Source organism: Podarcis pityusensis (assembly GCF_964106645.2).
Source record: "Podarcis pityusensis genome assembly, chromosome: 8".
Taxonomy (NCBI): domain Eukaryota; kingdom Metazoa; phylum Chordata; class Lepidosauria; order Squamata; family Lacertidae; genus Podarcis; species Podarcis pityusensis.
In genome coordinates, this window is record NC_138033.1 from 40,565,980 (window position 1) to 40,589,326 (window position 23,347).

The following is a 23,347-nucleotide window of genomic DNA, read 5'->3' on the forward strand; positions in this document are numbered from 1 at the left end:
CCAAGTTCCAGGTGCCACTATTAGCATATAAAGCCCTTAACAACTTGGGACCAGTTTACCAATGAGATTGCCTTATCCCACATGTGCCCACTTGACCACTTCAGTCAGTGAAATTGGCACTACTACAGATGCCACATAATACCTATTCCGCCTTTGCAAGAACTTGATTGTTTAGCGTTCTCCCTGCCTATCGAGATCAAGTAGGTGTTTTCCCTGTACTCTTTTAGAAACCTGCTAAAACAAGCCTATCCAGATGCTTAGAAAGTCGAGGTAATTTTAATGTGTTTTAGTATTTTAACTTTTGTATGTTTGTTGCGGATTTCTCTCTCTCTCTCTCTCTCTCTCTCTCTCTCTCTCTCTCTCTCTCTCTTTTGTAAACTGCTTTGAGGGTTTTCAGAGTGTATAAATTTCATGAAGTAAATAAATAAAGCCCACAGAACAACACACCATAGCTGTCGACTTTTTCCTTTTCTTGCGAGGAATCCTATTTGGAATAAGGGAATTTCCTTTTTAAAAAGGGAAATGTTGACAGCTATACAACACACCCTTTTACAGAATGGGTAGCTAGTTTTCCCAGCAGCTCATTTTCTTTAAGAGGTGCAGAGTTAAATATGCTTTAAATGAAAAGGCAGTGGTTGAACTGGGTTTGTTGCAGAACAACTAGGAAAATGTTATTTATGTTTGGATATTTGAAAATAATAACAAAAGACATGCCAGGGGGTGGGGTGCAGTTGGGGGTGGAGGGGAAATCTGAGATTAATAGTGCAATGCTCTTTATATGTATTCAGAAGTAAGACTTCTGCATGAGTATTTTGCAGCTCGCAAAGTGACAGGTGCTGTTTGTTAAGCATTTGTGGCAATACTTACCTATTAGGACCTTTTTAAAATCAGACATATTTAAAGTTGAAGTCAAATCATATTCTGGTTTCTTTTGCCCTTGGCTTCAGAACAGTATCTTTAGCTAAAGTTATCTTTAATTTATTACAATATTTTGCTTAATATGCGTTAGGAAATACCATATGAGAGAAGTATTTCTGTCTGCGGCATGTAAAATTACTTTTGTCACTACTAATTGTTAGGTTCTTTGGATACGGTGCTTAGTCTTAGCTTGGTTATATTTCTCTTAAACAGAAAAAAATATATGAGCACAATCTCACTTCTGCTGAAATAGCAAAGCGTAATTTACTTATGAGACAGTAAGGACAGTAAGCCCACTGAACTTGCATTAGAAGTTCCTAAAGAAAAAGATCTAAAAATAAGTACATCTGAAGGATTCAAAGGAAAAAGGCTTGCTTTAAATATAATTACAATATAATTAAAAATAATATAAAAGCATTCTGGATTTAAACATTTTTCCACACAGGAAGGAGGATGAGCCTTGCCTTCTTTTGAAATAATACAGAATGTCAGGTCAAGAAATCTTTTAGCACCTTAACTTGACATTTCACTTGGTCATTGAATTTAGCAAATGAAGCACCAAAGTAATCAGCTGACAATGAATCTCAAGTGAATTGCGATTAAACACCAGAATTTCTGACAAACTCAGATTATCAAGGGTTTCCTTCTAATTATGTTCTGAACACAACCCTTGAAGATTTCAAACTTTGGAAAGTGTGATTCATGTTGCACACACCACATTGTAAACACACTTTGTTCAAGCAGCTAAGTCGTATGTTCATTGCACAGACATCTTGCAAAGCTTGGCAAAAGCACCCAGAAAATACTGCAGACAGCTTGCACCATATGCCAAGAACCAGGCCATTAGTCCAGCATTGCAGGTAAATATACAGGTGCATGTGCTGAGGACTGGAGTATCACAGCAATTTTTTCAGCAGTGTGCAGCAAGACTTAATGTTCGGATTATAGCAGGAAACAGTCTACTTTATTCGTGTTCGTTGTCCAAATCTGCCTCAGGCTCCACTTTCAAATCTTTCTTAGGTATGAAGAGACCATGTAAGTCCAGGTGCAGATCTGTCTTGACCGTGGCCCGAGCTATTTCCTTGAACGTTTTGGCATCCAGTATCAGCAGGAAAGGTGGTTTCTGGGGATCTGACGTTACGATGGGTGACAAGATGATACCTAAAGTTGCAACAGAATATATGCTAAAACAGATTTTCCTGAAATATGGCTTCTTCTTTTTTCAGAAGATGGGGCAGTGGGGGCATGGAATGGATATTAATTTATGCTTAACTTTTGGAGCTTGCCCTGGCACAGGGAGTTAATAGTTTCCCACTAAACTGCAAAGAAAAAGAAAGCACTGTTGCTGCATGGAAGAAATAGCCTGCTGGCCGCTTAAAAAGCAAAAGAATTAACTGGAAACAAGCTAACTGTTATTTGATGGAAAAATCTGAATGATCACTTTAATGGAGTGTAATGTTAACACTTGAGAATGCAAATGCTTCTTTGATATGATTTTATATGCCCTGCATTGTTTTCTTCACTGGTACTCTCTTGTTTGTTTTTCTTATATGTAGCATGCCTGTATGATTTCAGTATTATAAAATTACAATAAAAACATACTCCCCAAGTAAAGAAACTAGAGAGGCAATAGCTCAGTGGTAGAGCACCTTCTTTGGATGCAAAAGCCTGTATGTTCAGCTCCTGGTATCTCCAGTTAAAGAGTCTGGATTTGATATCCTGCTTTATCACTCCCCTTCAGGAGTCTCATTCTCCTTTCCCTTCCTCCCCCACAACAAACACTCTGTGAGGTGAGTGAGGCTGAGAGACTTCAGAGAAGTGTGACTATCCCAAGGTCACTCAGCAGCTGCATGTGAAGGAGCGGAGACGCGAACCCGGTTCCCCAGATTACGAATCTACCGCTCTTAACCACTACACCACACTGGCTATCATAAAAAGAGCAGGTGACTGGGAAGACCCCTCTTTTCCTAAGACTCTGGAGATCTGCTGCCAGTCACAGTAGACAGCCCTGAGGGAGATGGGAAAGGGGTGTAAGGCAGCTTCTTTTTCTGTTATAGCTGTGTTTGTTGTGTTGATATAAACTAAAAAGATTTTAAAAATTAAATCCTATGTATCATTATTGTTGTCCCTTAGCCTAACATATCACAGAGCTGTTATTATGTTGATAAAATGGGAGAAAGCCAAATACATCACCCTGAGCTTCTTGAAAGATGTGCAGGGCACACGTGATAAATAAATGCAATGGGGACAGTTGACAAAGGAAAGTGACATGTGTCAAAAGCCGCAATGTGTGGATGTCAAGATTCCCAATTAAGTCAGCATTACCGCAAGTATATAATGGTTCCATGCAGCTTCTTGGAATGGTTTCTCAACATGTGTGCAAATGCTGAGCACTCACTTAAGCAGGAATGTAGCCCAGATTATAGAGACTTGTTTTCAGACTACATTAGCCAACATGCCATGGACTAAGTGAGTCATCGACAAGCCTGCAAAGTTTAAATCCAAAGAGTTGCATCCTGGGACATTATTGTGAAGGGTAGGAAAGAAACTGAATTAATAATAATAATAATAATACTTTATAATATTACTTAGGAGATTTGAACCCATGCAAAGTTAATGGCACACATTATTATTATTATTATTATTATTATTATTATTAGTTACTGTAGTGGTTTTCAAACTCTCTAGCTTCAGGGGCACTTTGTCTGGCAAAGAACCCCTTGCACATTCCAGCACATTCCAGGGACTGTTCACCCTGATAAGCTTCCAAGGATCACCTGCAGTATTTTGCTTGAAAACTGAAGTTACTAAAATAAGTAGAGAAACTATTAACTATGACTTTTCCTTATAATCTTGAGCAGGAACTTTTGTTTATTACACATCTCCAAAGCTCCTATGTTGAGGTTTTGTTGGTTTTCAAATATTTACATGTAATCAGTTAAATGAATATATAATTAAAAGGCAGATATTGTCAATTAAAATATATTCAACTAGTTAACAGCCTTAGTTACTTATAGCATATATCTATGTCTTGCTCCTATCTGCAGTTCTTCCAAAACAGAACTGGCAGAGTGTGATGAAACAACTGCTGTTGTGTTTGCTGACTCTGCTGTTTAGCTTAGACAAAACAGCCTTAATCTCCAGGACTATTACACAGTTTAAGATGAGGCCCTTTGATGATAAGCCATTCCAATAGGCTGCATGAAAGATCCATTGTACACGCCTCTGTGCCTGTCAAGGCGAAATGTAGCTTTGCTTTGTTCTGAGTTGTGCATTGTCAGTGGATAAGTAAGTTGCATTGTCGAGAAATTTCTACTGGTGATACAAACAAGGTTTAGGGGCTGTTATGGAAGGATGACATGTGCCAATCTAGTCATTAAAAATCCAGTTCTCCATTTGGAGTAGGTATCTTAGTACCTACTCCAGTACCTTAGTAACTGCTCATAAATTCAACACTTCCATTTTGAAAGAGTATCAGGTAAATCCATCTGCCTGAGATTCTGGACACTCACTAACTTGCAAGACTGGAAGATAGATTTCCTCTCCTGCACCTAAGAGTTGGTGGCTACTCATCATGTTGGTTATATACTGCTTCCAGGATCTGAGGCAACATGTCTCTGAATACCAGGTCCTATCTGCACTAAACCTTCATACAGTTTGTACTTTTGGCATGATGACCAACATATTTTAACAAATAAATCTGACTGGCTCTTGAGTTGGGGTTGTGTTTAGTGGTTTCTTGTTTGGCAAGAATTTTTTTTTTTTAGTATCTTTATTTTTAGATCTTAGGATTTATGTGGAAATTATTTCAGTTTGGTTGTGTACTTTTTGATGTGTTTTATTTATTGTTTATACCTTTGTTATAGGGACGCGGGTGGTGCTGTGGGTTAAACCTCAGAGCCTAGGGCTTGCCGATCAAAAGGTCGGTGGTTTGAATCCCTGCGACGGGGTGAGCTCCCATTGCTTTGTCCCTGCTCCTGCCAACCTAGCAGTCTGAAAGCACATCGAAGTGCAAGTAGATAAATAGGTCCCGCTCCGGCGGGAAGATAAACGGCATTTCTGTGCGCTGCTCTGGTTTGCCAGAAGCGGCTTAGTCATGCTGGCCACATGACCCGGAAGCTGTACACCGGCTCCCTCGGCCAATAAAGCGAGATGAGCGCCGCAACCCCAGAGTCGTCCGCGACTGGACCTAACGGTCAGGGGTCCCTTTACCTTTGTTATATTTGTAATATTTTTTTAAATGTTGTAAGCTGCCTTGAGCATGGTCTTAACTATAAAAAGGCAGCATACCGATAAAATGATGTATGTATGCATTTGTGATTCCAGCAGAATTTGAGCAGTTTCTTCTCCCACAACAAAACCAGAGCGATAGAAAGGGAGAGAGAAAGCTGGCTGTCTAGTCACTGGTTTTGCAGGTTTCCGTAATACTCCCAAAGCCTCCCAAACTTGTTTGACCAGAGACAGCAGCAGGATAATAAATGAGCATCTACATCACAGTAAGGTAAACAAGGCCTGTATTATGCTACCTTCAAATCCCTTTTAAAAAACTGTTTGCCTCCATTCTTGGTAAAAGCAGCTTCTTAAAGCCTGTTCTATTTGTGAAAGAGAAAGACTTTAAATAAAAATATTGTTTTTTGCGACTAATGAAATCCCATTCCCTTTAAAATGGGTCTTAACTTTCGCAAATCTTCACACTTTCCCTCATTAGAACCATGATGTGATTTACCATCATCTTCCTCTTTGGCATTAGGACTAGGAACAAAGATTGGTTCAGCTGGCCAGCAATGTTCTTCCTCCCAGTGAAGTGCCGTCTTCGTCAGAGTGTCAACTTTAACTACCTAGGTGAACAAAGAAGAGGGGAAATGCATTCTTATGATATAATTCTTCAAATATTTTCCTGATTTAGATTTGCATGCCTCCCCAAAATAAAATTAATCCCCATTCCAACTGCCTGACTCAGAGGGAGGGATGCTGCAGTAAATCCCCACCCCCTTCAATGTGTCCAGGGACATCTGAGGGAGACGCGAGACAGCAACGACTTATCAGTTGGCCTGGCTGGAAGCTACTACCATTTTGTTCCTCCCCCCCCCCCAGCTCATGTATTTTGCTCTTTCTTTTCCCCATTTTTATTTATATTGTGTTTATTAGATTATAAGTCATGATTTTAAACTGTGACCCACCCTGAGCAGAAATGGGGTATATACAAGTAGTAAATAAAATCATATAGTTTCTTTAAATATATTTATTATTGTTTTAATATTTCATTGTGAGTCACCTTGGAAAGATTTATATCCTGAAAGGTGAGATTAAAATTACGATTGTAACAAAAAATCAAACAACATACTCATTTAACTTTTCTGTCCAACATCCCCATTTATTATTATTATTATTATTATTATTATTATTATTATTATGTGTAGAAATATTGTGATTGATTCAGATTCACATTCAAAAGTGAACCTACCTAATTTGCACTTCCTGAAGCAATGCATGAACTGAAACATAAGCATTCTTCAAAGTTTGTACTTTTCTGAATTTTGCAGTGCAGCTCTCAAGCCAAGTAATATGTACAAAAATGCACATACTGGGGTAAAGTGTGCATGAAATTGCATATATTACATACAAAAATGCATTATATTTGGGGAAACTGCTTCCCCAAAATGTGTGTGTTATTTTTATTAAGGCAAAATTGCATATAACGTGTCAATTAGACGAAATTTGAACTAAAATGCTGGTGAATTTTCATGAGGACTTTAAAAATAAACACACTCACAATTGAAAATTGAGTTGTAAATGTGGGGAACTGAATTTAAGATTGGAAAAATGGGAAACTGAGAGAAATGGAAATTGACAAATTTGCCCATCCCTAGATATTATATGTAGACAGAGTACGGCTGCCATATATCTGGATTTTCCCAGACATTACTGGGATTTCAAAGGCAGAACTGATGTTTGGGAGGAATTTCCGAAAGGCAGAACTTTGTCCTGGATCTTAGGCAAGTCAATTGAAAAATTGCATTAAAAAAAAAAAAGCTCAACAACTTTGGGGTTTGTCTAAAAAAGCTCAACAATTTTGGGGGCGTCCTGGTTCATACTTTTTGAAATATGGCAATGCTAAGATGGAGTCTAGAATACAGGATATGTTCCTGACATATAGATATTACTTCATGGTCCCACTTCCGTATCTCTGGCTTGATCAATAATTATGGAATGAAAGTCACATTTCATGCAACTTTCTAGAGTTGCCAAAATAACTTGGAAAACCTTTGAACACTGGGTCAGATTTGCTGCTGAAAAAGGAAGCATAGCTGTCAAGTGTCCCTTATTTGAAGGGACAGTCCCTTATTCCAGCGCCATGTCCCGCTACTGTCCCTTATTGATGGGCCCCTTAAATGTCCCTTAAATGATGTCCCTTAAATTTCAAAGGAAGCAGCTCCTCTCCCTCCCCCCCTGCCGGCCAGGGAGGAGGGAGACTCCAACTGTGTTGCTTGGCTGTGTTGCTTACCCAATAAGAAGTCTAAGAACGACTGGGGGGATGAGCTTGCATGCCTTGTGTGTGGCTAGTTAATGCAAGCTGAGGGGTTTTTTGAATGCTGGACGCCATTTTGTTGCACGTGCTGCTGCAAACTTTGCAGTGCAAAGCCAAGCCAGGGAGCCATCTTAAGCTGAGGCTGCATAGGCCTTGTGGTGCATGTGATTCAGATTCTATTCAGTTGAACCTCTGGTTACAAAGTTGGTTGGACAGTGTTCTCGAAGCTACCAGCATGAGTTTGACCAGACTGCAGGAGGACAGGAAGACTGGAGTGCCTGGAACAGGTGAGGCTGCAGGTCCCTTATTTTGGCTGCTGGTCCCTTATTTTCAAGGCTGCTGGTCCCTTATTTTCAAATCTGTAAGTTGACAGCTATGAAAGGAAGTTTCTTCTCAGCTCTGTTTTCACCCTATTGTCCTCCTTGACCTTAACTCAGGAAGAAGCACCAACCTTAATTAAGGGTTAACAAAACATGCATGTCAAGCAAATTTAATTCAGGGCCCTTTGGCTGTTGCCAAAGCTGTGATCTATGCATATAATTGTGTTAGGTGGCATCATCAATTATAAGAGAAAGAAAATAGGCCACGGACAATAGAAACGGACGTGATTCAGTGAAGCATCTAAAGCAAGGGTGGGGGGCCTGTGGCCTTCCAGATGTTGTTGGACTACAGCTCTCATCATCCCTGACCAATGACCATGCTTTCTGGGGCTGATGGGAGCTGGACTCCAAAATCTGAAGGGCCACAGGTTCCCCACCTTGAATCAAAAGCGCTTCTGTGGAGAACCGGAAAGGAAGGAGATGCCACCTCCTCCTTAGGCAGCTTATTTCAAACACAGCCCTGCTTGTACTTAGCTCCCTGGCCTGCAAATGGCAATTGGAGTATCTTGCGAAGTTGTAGGTCAGAGGAAAGGTAGCCTTGGCTTTAAACAAATCTTGTTTAAATACAGTGGTACCTCAGGTTACATACGCTTCTGGTTACACACTCCGCTAACCCAGAAATAGTGCTTCAGGTTAAGAACTTTGCTTCAGGATAAGAACAGAAATCGGGCTCTGGCGGCGCAGCGGCAGCAGGAGACCCCATTAGCTAAAGTGGTGCTTCAGGTTAAGAACAGTTTCAGGTTAAGAACGGACCTCCGGAACGAATTAAGTACTTAACCCGAGGTACCACTGTAATAAAGTCAGTATAATGTTTATTGGCATTGCACAATGACATGTTATAAGAGGAAGTGTGCTTTTCGACAGCATACCTGTGTGGGAACTGGACTCCATTTAACCTCTGTGGCATAGATATATCTGTACTTTTTGCCATTGTAGTCATAATTGATGCGAGGCAGCTCTATTCCTGCAAGGGAAGTAGAACAATTTGTACTCATAAACAACAAGAGGAAAACAGAATCACTGCTGATATACGGGTAAATATATTTAAAGAGACTATAGTACTGAATATAGTAAGACTGTCTTCCTGTGTAATCCCTCTGGGAGCTGGTCATGTCTGCAACTGTGATCATATCTGGAGTCAAGTTCCTAGAGCAGGGGTATCAACATGGCACCCTCAAAATGTTGTTTGACTCCCAACAGGAATTTGGCCATGCTGGCTGGAACTAATGGAAGGGCACCATGTTAGCTAGCTAAGGTTGCTAATAATTTCAGTGGGCATTTCACAAGGAAGGTGGTGGAATATTTTCAAGCACAGTCATATTTTAAAGGTAAAGGTACCCCTGCCTGTACGGGCCAGTCGTGTCCGACTCTGGGGTTGCACGCCCATCTCGCTTAAGAGGCCGGGAGCCAGCGCTGTCCGAAGACACTTCCGGGTCACGTGGCCAGCATGACAAGCTGCATCTGGCAAGCCAGCGCAGCACACGGAAACGCCGTTTACCTTCCCGCTAGTAAGCGGTCCCTATTTATCTACTTGCACCCGGAGGTGCTTTCGAACTGCTAGGTTGGCAGGCGCTGGGACCGAACGACGGGAGCGCACCCCGCCGCGGGGATTCGAACCGCCGACCTGACGATCGGCAAGTCCTAGGCGCTGAGGTTTTACCCATAGCGCCACCCGCGTCCCATAGTCATATTTTATACATCGCTTAATAGAAATTATGAGACTTCGAAGATCCAATGTGTCTCCCTCCCCACTGCCTACACAATGGCCTCTCACCTTCATATAGTAATTCAGGCTGACAGTAGATGCTTCCATCTTTTTCCTTCACTGCAGTTGCAGTGGTGGATGGGAGCTGGACCAAATTCGAGCCTACGTCTGCCTCCTGAAAGAAAGACATAGTGCAAAGGGTGCATTTCCAGTGCCAAATGAATACAGAGGAACCAAGGAAGCTTGTAAAATTTGCACTAGGATGTATTTCATAGTATAAAACAGCTCACAAAATTATGAATTGGGATGAGAAGCAACTTCGCTGCAACGAGGCCAATTTCAAACACAGAGATGGGTTATTTTTTAGTAAACCCAAAGAGGACTGAGCATGCACAGTAACCATGGAATGCTGAGTGTCACCTGAAAAAGAGAATATAAACTGACCTGAACCCTACACTCATCATCTGAAGCCCTTCTTCATGTGCCCCCTCCCCAAGAGAGTGGCAACACAAGAAAGGGCCTTTTCTGCAGTGGCTCCCCATTTGTGGAATGCTCTCCCCAGGGAGGCTTGTCTGGCACCATTATTATATATCTTTAGGTGCCAGGCAAAACCTTTCCTCTATAAACAGACCTTTGGCCTTTAACTATTTAAGTGGGTGGGATGTTTTTAATGTATTTCTCTTTCCTTTTTGGTTTTAATGTACCTATGTGGGGTTTATTGTCTGGTTGGTTGTAAGTTGCTTTGGGTTGTCCTAGGCAAGATAAGTGACTAAATAATAATAATAATAATAATAATAATAATAATAATAGTAATGATGATGAAATTGGGGCTTGCTGGAGGGCGGGCCCTGGCTGGCTAGACAGCACTCTGAACAGGAGCATACTTATTGAGAGATGATAATACATCAAGACTGTGCTGCGAGATCCACTCGCCATTGTATAAAAGATTTGAAGGCATTAAGATTTGCTATGCAGATTTTTAAGGGAAAATACTAAAAACAGTTCACTTTGGCCAACCCGCCCCCCGCCCCCTGCCTTTCATTCTTTACAGATCAGGAAGGAAGAAAAATATCAAGGGCAACAACTGATGCAATCTCAGTTATTAGTACAGAGCTGTGTTTTCATAGCATTAGTATAACCCTGTTTCAAAGGCGTAGCAAGGAACACTGTCTCAGCCATTCCACAGTGCGGCAGGCCAAAACTTGTCAGACAGGTTGATGGGCAGAATGAGTTATCCCTACAAAACAACAATGTAATAAAGACAAGGCAGTTTCAGGACTGCTTCAAATGTGATGGGATTCTTGACACAGGTACCACTTCCCTGTTGGAAATCATGTTTATGTCACCATGAGAGCTGGCAGTTAAGACTGTGAACTGGGAAGTCCCCAGGGCAAACCTCACTGCAGCTGTGAACTCACTCAGTGACCTCAAGTGGTGCCATTGGGGTGGGGGGTGGAGAGAAATCCAGGGCTCCACTCAGTAGAAAGAGCACGAGGGTCTCAAAACCCAGCTTGGGTGGCTTCGTACATTTTAAAGAAAGCAGAATAGAAACATAGAAAGCTGTCTTATATGATGTCAGGCCCATCTAGACATCTAAACTGGCAGTGCCTCAGAAAGGGGACATTCCTAACACTGCCTGAAGATTCTTGGGATTGACCTGAACCTTTCTGTGTGCAAGGCAGATGCTGTATCAACATCTAAAGTGCGGTAGTAATAGGGCCATTAAACCCTGAGTCTAAAATTACCAAACTGCACCATCATCTCTTATATCTCTCCACCTACAATTTGATAATAATGCTGGTTGACCTTACAGGGGTGTTTTGAAAGCTATGTTACATAGTATTTCGGAGCTCTGCAATTGGGTCTTGGGAGCCCCACAAAACAACTCGCAGGGGCCTGGGTGTGGCCTGAGGACTACAGGTTTGCCACTCCTGGTCTAAATCTTTGTTCTCCGACTTCGGCCCTAATCTGACTCCTCCTCTTGCTTAAAAGAGGAAGTGCTGTAGCTCAGGAGTAAGGTGTCAGCTTTGTATGCAGAAGGTCCCAGGTTCAATCCTTGACATCTCCTGGTAGGCTGAGAATGTCTCCCATCTGAAATCCTGGAGAGATACTGTCAGCCAACGTAGACAGAACTGAGCTAGATGGTTCAATGGCCTGATTTATACTGAATAGGACAGCTTCCTATGTTCTGATGAAATTGGTACTAGCTGCATAGAGGAAAACGTACATGTTTGTGTACAGCTTCAGTGGGAGGGGATTTAATACAGGAAACCAGCTCAGAGGCAAAGGGTTAGACTTCTCTACTCCCACCTCAATCCAATTAACCCCTGCCTCCAGATACTTTTTAAGAAACAAAGAAACAGAAAATTGCAAGGCATTCTGGTCTTGCAACCGCCACGCAACATGCAGTTTGATCCTGGCGATAATAAATGCTGATAAATTTTGGTGAAGTGTTTTGCACTCCCTCAAGTACTATAATAAACGCTATGTAGTATTACACCATCGGTATTTACTTTGCTATTCAGATGCACAGGCACATGTAATAGATGTTGCAGCTGCCCTTGGTTGCCACAGCCCACTGAGGGTCCCCAGCACATATACATGCAGCTAAACAGACACATGTGCATTTGTTATGCACAAGCCACTCCCATGCCGGTGCCCCACTCCCCGCTCTTCAGAAACATGAAGAAATACATTTCAAGTTACCTTAGAATTAATCAAAATGTGATCTTATTCCCCCTCCTCATTCTTATACAAATGGGATCTAATAAACAATTTAGAAATAATGGACAGTTTTTTCATGAACATACCTCACATTGCATTCACTTAAACTCATGTTTTTAAAAATAAATCTGTTTTCTGGTGTATTTAGTTGCGGTGTGCAATGCAGCCGGGTGACCTCTCAGAAAATGTAATTCTCAAGCAAAGTAGAGAAGGGTCACATCCATACTATAACATTGAAAGCACATGGCTTCCCCCAAAGAAACCTGAGAACTGTAGTCTACCCCTCATGTGGCTACAATTTCCAGCATTTTTAACAAACTACAGTTGCCAGGATTGGGGGGAGGAATAATGTGCTTTAAATGTATGGTATGGATGTGACATTGAAAGAAAATGTGGCACAATGGACCGGCCCTGTTAAACAGGGCAAGGCAGCTGCCTCAGGTGGTGGGTGCTGAGTGGCAACAGACGCCATCTATCCTTCCAGAGGCCCCTTCTTCCAGCCATCTGCCTCCATTGGGAGATGGAGCAATGTGGGTCACATTTTGCACCTTCTCAACTAGGCTGCTGCCCTTAAGCACTGTGGCGGACATTGTCCCATTGCTAATGTTGGAGTAAGGTTGAACTACCATTCCGGTCAGCTTCTGAACATGCAATGATGTTCAGTGATGACTGTTGCCCATTGGGACAGGTAGATCAACAGAGAAGGAAGCCAGCAGTAGGTGGAGCCAGAGCCAATGAAAGGCAGAGCCAACTAAGTCTAGTTTTGTCCCCATCCTCCTCCCTGCTGAATTCTACAAGGGGCACCTCAGAGTAAGCTGCTAGGAAGTGGACTGTGCACAAGTAAGAAGGCAGGCATATAGGGGTTGGCTGAGGGTAGTCTGAAATTAGAAGGTCAATGTCTCATTAACCCCAGTGGATTCGGTTCCAGTGATGGTGGGGTGCTCTCTTCCCTTCTTGATCCACCCCTCCCTGCACCTGCAGTTCACTTTTAAAAAACGGTTCATGCAGCTATGAATGTCATGGATAGTATGTTCCTAGTTTGGTGCTTATGGTGTTGAGACCTGGCAAGTGGGACCTGGGGCAGGAGGGAGTGGGAAAGAGTGGAGTTAGGATTTTGTGGGAGAGAAAGTCAGGCAAGAGAGACTGCATGGGGAAAAGATATTCTCCCAAGTTGGGCTGATGGGTGTGTGGATATATGTGTGATTTCCGCATAGATCAGCCAAAACATGGCTGCCAGAATTATACAAACACATTGCGCAGTATAAGTAAATAATGCAATGAATTAATTTCATTATTTGGCTTACCTGGGTTGTGCCCAGGTCATTCAGAAGGCAACGTGCTTCTGACAATGTTTTCTTTTGGCTGACCCAGAAAACAAGCTGGGTCAGCTGGAGATTGTGGAAGGAAATGCATACCATCTCAATGATTCACCCACAGAGCCCAGATCTCAAGGCCGGCCCAATAAATTTTGTTGCCTGAGGCAAAGGACAGCATGGTTCACACATGCACCCATTCCACATATAGCAGCGAATCCTATTTCAGTACTAGCAACCGGGCACTGCTCTGCCCTGGAGGGAGATAAGCGGGGTGGAGGGCAAGCTTTATGACACACAGCTCTCTTCTCCGACAGAAGGGTATGGTCAGGGAGGAATAACTGAGGACCACCAACTGCCTCCCAGCATATGCTGCCTGAAATAGTCACCTCACTCTGACTAATTGTTGGCCTGGCCCTACCAGGTCTTAACTACCAATGATTTGGGGAGGAAGCGTAATGTATGCATTATCCGCTATATCAGGAATGCTGCCCTTTAAGAGAAATAGCTATGGCGCAGAGCCCAGCTCCTAGATAGCTGATTCAGAGGTGTGGCCTGGCTGGAGAAGTTTGTCACTACTCTCTGCAGTGCCCCAGGCCTCATCAGAATTTTTTTTTTGTGTGTGCTACCATTAATTCAGCTTATAGCGAGTTTCCATGTAAACAGCAGAAGACATTGCAGGGAGCACCAGAAACTTTTATATAAGACTGTTCCTCTGGAAACATGACATTCTAGAAGAGTACTGTTATCTAAGGTTGCATCCAGACAACCTGTTTATTGAGCATTCATCCTGATTTCTTTGCAGAGAGGTCAGATGATGTGTCAAGCAAAGATGCATTTTCCCGTCACTTTGCTTATTGTAAAATGTGAATTTGTTGTGCAAGAACTCCAAAACAACTTTGATTTTTCAATCTGAATTTCACTGTATGCGATTGAATCCCATCCCAAAATAGCAATAGTCTGGAAATGTCCCTACTCAAACGATCCAACATGTAAGTTTGCATTTTGCAACATGTAAGTTTGCACTGCATTGCCTTGACAAAACTTGCCCTCTCTGTTCTTATGCATGTAGATGCTGTGTTCACCATTGCTATGTGAATCAGAACCAAAAGATACAGTTTAGAATTACCTTGTCATATTGCAGAGGAATCACAAATCGCTTGCAGGTTGGTATAGAATTGAGTTTGGTGTTGTTTTCAAAGTTACCGTCCAGGTTTTTTAAATAAAACATCTGGTACAAGCTATTGTCTTTATAGGAGATGATGTCGAAAACCACATGGTCCTCCTCCTCGTAAGCATTCACGTGGTGAAAGAGGACCATGGCATCCGTGTAAAACTTGGCAGACACAGGTTTCTTGGTCCTTTTGTCAATAAGGTGGATCCAGGTCTACAAAATGGCAACACAACTTCTGGTTAAGAATGTTGCTGTCATAAAGATGGAAATTACATTACTCAATCAGACTGAATAATTCTGCATTTTCATTTTAGATACTTTGCTTTAAAAACTGTATATGGATTGTATTTTATTTTATGTTGTCTGCTGTTCTAACCCAACCTGGTTCTGCTGTTTGAAAGGCAGCATATAAATCTCAATAGTTATTTATTTATTTATTACATTTATATTCCATCTTTCCTCCAAGAAGCTGAAGATGCGTATATTGTTCTCCCCTCCCTGCTCTGTCCTCATGTTGTAGGGTAGGCTAGGCTGACAGACTGTGACAGGCCCAAGGTCATCCAATGAGCTCAGTGGCTAAGTCAGAGTTTTAACCCATGAAGAATAATGCCAGATTAACGGGAGGAGTGGAATACAAGCTGACATTTTAATGCCAATGACATCAAGTCTTGACTGGGGCTGACTGGAACTACAGTTAGGGATGGATGAAAGTGTCCATTTCAGCTTAACTCAACTTCTCATTGTTCCAGTCTTAAATTCACTTCTCTGCATGTCCTCAGCAGCTTGTAATTTTTATTTTAATCCTCATGAAAACTCATCAGCATATCTGCTTTTTCTGGTAATATACACATTTTTGAATGCAGTTCTGAACATATATAATGCCTTTTTTGCTATTTTCATGAAAATGTGCATTTTAAATTGCACACTTTCCTGCAAATATATGCATTTTTTTAAAAAAACATTACTGGGTTGGAGAACCGCATTGCAAAATTCATAGATATGTGCATTTTGAAGGTTAATTGTGTTTCAGTTCATATATTGGTTTGCAGAGTGCAAATTAGCTGGCTTCCCATTAAAATGCAAACAGAATCAAATCTCTTCTCCATCCTAAGTTGTGGTCTAAAACATCTGAAAAACATCAGGTGAGGAAAGGCTGTTTTAGTCAGTGTTGGGCTTTTTATGTTGTTACCGGCTCTGGATATATAATTTTTAAAATAAAATAATGGAATCCAATGCAAGGAAATAAACTTCCAAATGTTAGTTAAACAACATGCAGATGTGACCACCTTAAACTGCAGAGGTGACAGCCAAGACTGCGCGAATGTACTTCCAGGGGTTTATTGATTTCTGAGTCATCCCATCAAGAAAACTCACATAAGCAAACAGCCTGCAAATTGTTGCTTAGCCATGTTCTCAGGAAAATATGGGCTTTGGCATCTGCAATTTAATGTGAGGTGTGGCATTCCAAAAGAAATGTCCATGCTAATAACAAATAATATGTTGGATGGAGTAAGGGAGCTGTATAAAACTAATAGGCAGTTACAGAAAATTCACTACTGCTGTACTCAGCAAGAAAGGAGGGGGTTGGGGAACGGTATATATATATACCTTGTCATCCTTATGGAACACGAGGCAAGAGGCCCAGTTCACCCCTCTGATGTAGGCTGTTGCCATCTTGAGTATATCCAGTTTGAAGGGCTGCTCTATAAAGAGGATGTAATTTTCCGAAAGGCCGAAGCTGTGGTAATAGCTTGGGTGGAGCAGGGAGCGAGAGGGGATCGAACACATGACTTCCAGGTGTTTCAGGCAAGACTTCTTTTTCCTCTTTTCGCTTGCTAAATAAATAAATAAAAGAACACATACACCGAGGGTTGTCAACATTTGGGGGCCTGTGAGCTCTTCTGCAAACCAGAGAACTGCCACACCAGTTCTTCCCTTACAACCGTACCCCCTGCCATAATAATGCTTTCTATCAGCTACAGAAGTTTTCTTTCAAGCATGAATTTAGGAGGGGAGGGGGCCAGGAAAACAACCCTTTAGTAGAGAAGGAACAAATCCATCAATTTTGGTTTCTCTCAGTTTCTTATTTCCCCGCCCAGTCTTAAGTTCAATTTTGTATGCTATTTTCACAATAGTATGCATTTTTATGCACACTTGATCGAGCACATGCATTTTTGTACACATAACAGCTGCAGAACTGCACTGCAAAATTCAATAAAGTGTGAATTCTTAAGGATGGCTTGGTTTGAGAAGTGCACATTAGGTAGTTTCCCATTAAAATGCAGATTCAAATTCATCCTTCATTCCCTACACACCCACACCCACACACCTTGCTCATTTACACGTGGTCTTTTTTTTATTCATAGACCACCTACCCATACAACATGGTTGTTCCCTTGCTATGATCCTGGTTAAAATGCCCCCCCCCCCGCAAAGATGCTATTTCTGTTAGGAAAGGAAGGGCCCCAGGTGTTCTCCAAGCACAACGTGTTGTACAAATCCACCTGATCCTGCTTTATTTCACATTAATAAGGAGCTCAGAGATGCCAGCTCCTTGTGCCTCTTACCTGGTGCTGAAGAAGGGATCTTAAAGATAACATATTTTGTCTTCCCCTTATCCACAATGGAGGTACCCATATTGAGAACATTTCCAGCACTGTCATAATGGGGATGGGATGTTGACAGATTGATGGCCACGTACTTGGTGTAGTCAACCTACCGCAGGACAGCAAAAGAAGACAGAAGGATGATGGGATGTGTTAATGATCATAATTCACATCCCAGAAAGTGCTGGCACCTTTGCTAAGGAATCTGTTCAGGGGAGGCTGGTCCATTAGGGCAAACAGAACAGTGCCCCACCAGACTCACATCTACCCGCATGCAACTCCCACCTGCCTCCCTTCCTACTTAACTAACAGTTCAGAGGGTGGCACTGGCTGCTGCCTTCCTCTTCCTTAGCCTCAGCGTTGCCCTTGTAGAACTCAGGAGGAATATATTAGCTCTGCTAACATTGGCTTTGGCTCCACCTACTGTTTGCCTCCTTGCTTTCTGTCCTACCAATCCTAATGAGCACCAGCCTCCACTGAACCTACGGCTACCCTTGCCAAGGATTCTGTTGGGCAATTCACCAGGAAGAGCAAAGACTAAAACTGTGGTATTTAACCTGTGGCCTTTAGCTTAATTTCATGCAAGAGGAAAGGATGGGGAGAAAGGTGGGACGGGTGGGGAGAGAGAAGGAATGGCCCATCCAATTTGGGCTCTGGCCTCATCCAATGCTAGCTACAGCACCAGACATTTGGCCCCCAAGGGAATGCAGAAGAGATAAGGTTGCCCACCCCAGACTAAAGCATTAGTTCAGAATTATACTTCATTCAGATCCTGCAAGTTTAAGAGTACTAGAATCGAAGGGACTTTAAAAGATTAAAATGGCAGTGGGCCACAAGGGTTCTGTCCAGACCGTCACTATTTTGGTGCATGAGGTTCAGTCACAAACTGGCAACAAACTCACTATTGTAAAGATGAACTTTTTGCAGCAATGAAAGGGATAGAAAAGTGCCCTGGAAAGTGTGGGGCAACAATTGCCAGGTGGGGCATCATAAAACATGCCCACAAATGAATCAAGATGGATGCTCCATAAACAAGCCATCTGACGGTGACCACTGATGGCTGCATGACTGAATTATAGGATGATATGGAAGGCTCACTTTATCTAATCCAAAGTATAATTCATGCAAAAAGACAACTGCACCCCACTGTGGTAGGATCCACTAAACCTAATTACATCTGACAGATTCATCTGCATTGGCCAAGGCTGTAAGATTTATGAGGACAATTAAGTATGATGATAATCAATGCCGGGACTCAGTGGTAGAGCTGAATCATGTTTGCTAGCTCCAGTCCCAACATCTATGCATTGAACAGCTCTTGTACACAGAGTATATGGACACACAGTTTGTAGATGCATAGGCTCTGTGTAGAAGATAAAATCCATGTGTAGAGATCAAGGGTCTGGCCAGGAGGTGGCATCCCCCCCTCCCAGGTTTAGTTGTCTTCCGAGTGCTATAATGAGACATGAATAAAGAAATGTTGAGAAAGGATCCAGTCCTGGGCATTAAGTCCCACTGAAACTGTGGTTGGCCTTACTTCTCAGCAAACACGTATAAGATTGCACTGAATGGTACACTGGAAGCAGGGATGGGCACAAGGTAGATGTCTGGGTGATTTGCAAGGGTTTCAAACTCTCAATTTGTCTAACAGCAACAGCTAAAAAATATTTTCCCCTCCTAATTTAGGCTGATGAAAAGGCACGCTTGGAATAAAGCCTGAAGTGGATTTTTGTGTGAAAGGACTTGGGAGCTTGGTTCTGGAAGGAGCTTGTGTTGAGAGACACCCGCTTCCTTTCTTTTGCCTGTTCTCAGATTGGTTTAACAACTGATCCCTCTTCCTAGGGAATTCTGAAAACTATAGCTTTGTGAAGGAAATAGGGTTCTCCTAACAACTATCAGTAGCCTTAACAAACTACAGTTCCCAGGATTCTTTGAGGGAGGCCATGATTGTGGTACAATAGTGCAGATGTGGCCCAGCACAGTGGGGTCTCCTACACAAGTTCCTTTGGAATTAGGTTTACAACTATGCCCTCTGTATCTGTCAAATCATCTCCTTGCAGCAAAGTGGTTTATCATTTGAGGTGTATTTTTACCAACTCCACCATTGCTCTCATTTTCTAGCCTTTTGCCTTATGGGGTCTACTCATAAGACACCAATGCTTACCTTCTCCAAGGTCTCCAGAGTCCGAGGATTGATTTTCCTAATGAAATTAACCTCACTTGTAGCGTAGTAATCGTCACCATTTCTCATTATGTTGATGAGACAGTTGTCTGTGAACTCAGGTATTGTGTGGGATAAATAACAGAATGCCCTGTGGTCAAGGGGAGGAAGGGGAAATTGCATCACAGTGATAATCTTTCCTATCAGCTTCACCAGGATACTTCTTTAAGTGCCAAGAAAATGTGAAAAACTGGTTTGGTACATATGCATGCACATTATTTGGTTAGACAATGTGTGTTAATCTGCAGCTGAACTTGTGAATACACCACATTCAATAGGATGGTACTTCAGGCAGCAACTAAATTCTACCTATGGCTCCGGCCTGGTGCTGCTCAGATGTTTTGGACTATGATTCCCATCAGCCCATGCCACCAAGGCCAATGGTCAGGGATGGTGCAGTTGTTTGTCCAAATCATCTTGAAGACACCAGGTTGGGGGAAGACACCTGTGATAGGTCATTCACACATGCAAGGCACCACTTGTACAATACTCAAGGGATGGTATGTTTGTGAATTTGGCCTGTTGGTGGATTAAGTGTCATATATTTTATTTATCAGACAATTTTGACACTAAAAAGTGTCAAATAGACTTGATAAAGTAAAAATACAACACAGAGAAGCAAAATAAGGCCAGAAAAAAATGAGAAACACTGGCAATGTAATATACATAAGATGCTAATCAAAGGACCAAGGAGCACCACCATAGGAGGCAACATCAGTTCACCAAAGGCCTGGGTAAACAGAGGACTTAGCTTGGCACCTAAAAACTGACAAAGATGGCACCACGTGTGTTGAGCTAAGAACGGCATTCAGTAGATACTCTTGTGTGTCCTGTCTGCCATGTTGCTAGTATTTACTAAATTTTTAAAATTCTGAATAATGGAGTGTTGGGTAGCTAGGATGTCACATTCCTCTACTAACATCAGCAAAATGCATGTTGGAAAGCACCCAGGTATCTTTGCAATGCTGAAACAAACACACATTTCCCAGCTTAAGTAGTGACCCTTGGTATCAAGAATGAGGAGCCTCTGGCTTTCCAGGTGCTTTGAACTACAACTCCCATCCTTGGCCATTGCCATGATGGCTAGAGCTGATGGGAGTTGGATTCCAAAATCATCTGAAGGGCCATACATTCCCCACTCTACTTTATATGTCACATGTAATTGAAATCAAAGATAGGGGAGGGGTCAGGAACCTCTGGCTCAAGGGTTCTATGTGGCCCAAAGGGCCTCCCCCTCTAACTCACAGCCACTTCCCAGGCCTACTTCCTCTCCTCCATCTGCCTCTCCTCCTAGGTGTTGGCTATTTGCAGTATAGTAGTGCTGCAGAGAGCTTGCTGGGGAGACCATGCATTAAAAAGGGACTCAAAAATAACTTAAACAAGGTTTTAATTACAAAAACAATAATCCTTATACACTAAATATATCAACAACAAACCAGACCCAACCACCAACCCAACCCCAGGGTAATGGGAGAGCTAGATGCTGCTCCTTATATACTACACCCAATTACCAACACAGCTTAATCAGTACAACTCAGCAGCACCTGCTATGTTTCACAGCTGTAAAGCTGGGTCTCGTTATTTTGCTCTGGCCCTTGCTCTGGCCCCTTAAAGACATACACATCGGGTGGAACAATGATGAACCTTTACATTTAAAGTAACCATTCAACACTAGGCCCCCTTTTCCTTGCTGTTGAACTGTTTCCCTCTGATCAGCACAAGTGGAATAGTAGAGAGGGGAGGTGTAGACTCAGCTGATTGGTGGCAAATAGTATTTGTATCTGACAGGTATGCAGAGCTTGCATTACAATTTAATCATTGTGACCTGGGCAAAATTCCATACATACATACCCTCCGATTTATGCCAGTGTTGGGTTTGCAAGTGATATGGTTATGTTAATTGGACTAAACAAATTCCTGCATTTGTTATGTATGCAGAGGGAGGTGGAGACCTCTGAGTCAATGAAGGTGGGAGAGGAATCCTGTTCTCACGTAGGTATTTTTAAGGAGTCTGGACAACAATTTCCTTCGTTAAACCTATAGCTAGCAGTTAATAGCCCATAATGATCCATTGTGGTTCACCGTCAACAGAAGGAGCAGTCTGTGTATATGTGAAAACAGCACTTTGTAAGGAGGCATTATATTCATAAATAAGTAGAATAGGGAGAGTAGGGACGAGTGTGCCAACGCTGTGCTGCAACAGTGGCCTGGTTCACATGTAATTTACCATGGTTAATGGTAAACATCATAAATAAACAACAGTTTTACATAATGTTAAGCAATAGTTTAATAAACCATAGTTTAGTATTAGGTGCAAGCCAGGCTAGTGTCAACCTCCATGAGTTGTGAAGTTGACCACCTGCAGCTTGCTGTAGCTCAGTGGCAGGGCATCTGCTTTGCAATGAAGAAGGTCCCAGGATCCATCCCCAGCATCTCCAGGTAGGCCTGGGAAAGACTCTCTGCCTAAAACCCTGAAGAGCTGTGGTAGATAATACTGAACTAGAGGGACCAATGGTCTGTCTCAGTAAGACAGCTTCTTATGAGCCTAGAAAATCAGGGTTCTATATTGTGTGGGGCGTTTCCTTGAGTACAGGAGGCTCTGGGATGCAGATGGTTGCCCTCCCACTCATGCAAGGTAATGGGGATGGTGACAAGGGGTGGGCAGATGGCAACCCTGGTTCCTCCTGAAGAACCTGAGAGAAGGGGCACTGAGGAGCTAGGCCTCAAAGGGAAGCAGGGAAGAGCATCACATTGTGTATAGAAAGACTTGCTTACTTGGCAAATATATTTTTACATGGATCTGGATAAGCCATCGTTCCAAATTCTGACACCACGATTCTGTTTGCCTCAATATTGCAATTGTATGTGTCGCTGCGGAGGTATTTACTTCGATAGAAAACTTCACCTGATAAGAAAAGAAAAGAAAAGGCTTTATATGCACACATAATCCCCCACATGGATTGATTAATATGGTCCCAATTTCCCACTCATTATGCAAACTGAATTTGATACTTTTGTATAAAAGGCACACCTTAGTTTGACCTCAGCAGACATAGTTCTAAGCATGATTTTGGGACCACATATTAAGGACAGGAGAAGAACCCTGTTGGGTCAGGCCAAAGGGCCGTCTAATTCAGCATCCTGTCCTCACAGTGGCCAACCAGGTGCCTATGGGAAGCCTGCAAACAGCGCTTGAGCTAGAGGTAGGGGAGAGATTCAATGAACTTCACACTTAAAGGTGAGTCAGATGTTGTTGGACTCCAACTCCCATCAGCCCCAGCCAGTGGGGCCAATAGGAACTGCAGTCCAACAACATCTGGAAGGCATCACATAGGCTATCCCAAATATTTGCCATGAAAAATACAAATCTCATGATGCATGACAAGGGTTAGAATCATAGAATTGTAGAGATGGAAGGGACCCTGAGAATCATCTAGTCCGACCTCCTGCAATTACAGGAATATGCAAATGTCCCATATGGAGATTGAGCCTGCAACCTTAGCATCAGCACCATTGCATGTCAAGGCCCCAAGCCCTCCTCCATTTGTTGAATAATAAAACACACGGCCACCAGTATTTCAGGTAAATGGGATAATTAAGGCCACAACTTTATTGGTTACAGAATATGAGTGGTATTGGCTTAGGCATTGGAATTGAACCGACTATATCTGACTCCTGCCTGCCATGCAGGTAGTCTAGTAAGGGTCAACCACTAGTAGGGGGAGCCCTGTTGATGTACATCAACTGAGAGCTCCCCCAGGGTCCCTGATGGGGTCG

General features: G+C 42.4%; 1 protein-coding gene across 1 annotated transcript in view; it reads right to left on the reverse strand.

The window, feature by feature from the left end:
* Nucleotides 1-962: 962 nt before the first annotated feature.
* Nucleotides 963-23,347, reverse strand: part of BCO1 (beta-carotene oxygenase 1) — a 31,426-nt gene continuing 9,041 nt past the window's right edge. The window contains exons 3-11 of the mRNA XM_081016411.1: nt 22,346-22,475; nt 19,514-19,661; nt 17,311-17,458; nt 16,352-16,578; nt 14,699-14,956; nt 9,602-9,707; nt 8,697-8,791; nt 5,645-5,756; nt 963-2,079 (exon numbers count right to left, since the gene is read on the reverse strand). Coding sequence (XP_080872537.1) covers nt 1,883-2,079; nt 5,645-5,756; nt 8,697-8,791; nt 9,602-9,707; nt 14,699-14,956; nt 16,352-16,578; nt 17,311-17,458; nt 19,514-19,661; nt 22,346-22,475 — 1,421 coding nt within the window. The 3' untranslated portion in view covers nt 963-1,882. The remainder of the gene's footprint in view (nt 2,080-5,644; nt 5,757-8,696; nt 8,792-9,601; nt 9,708-14,698; nt 14,957-16,351; nt 16,579-17,310; nt 17,459-19,513; nt 19,662-22,345; nt 22,476-23,347) is intronic.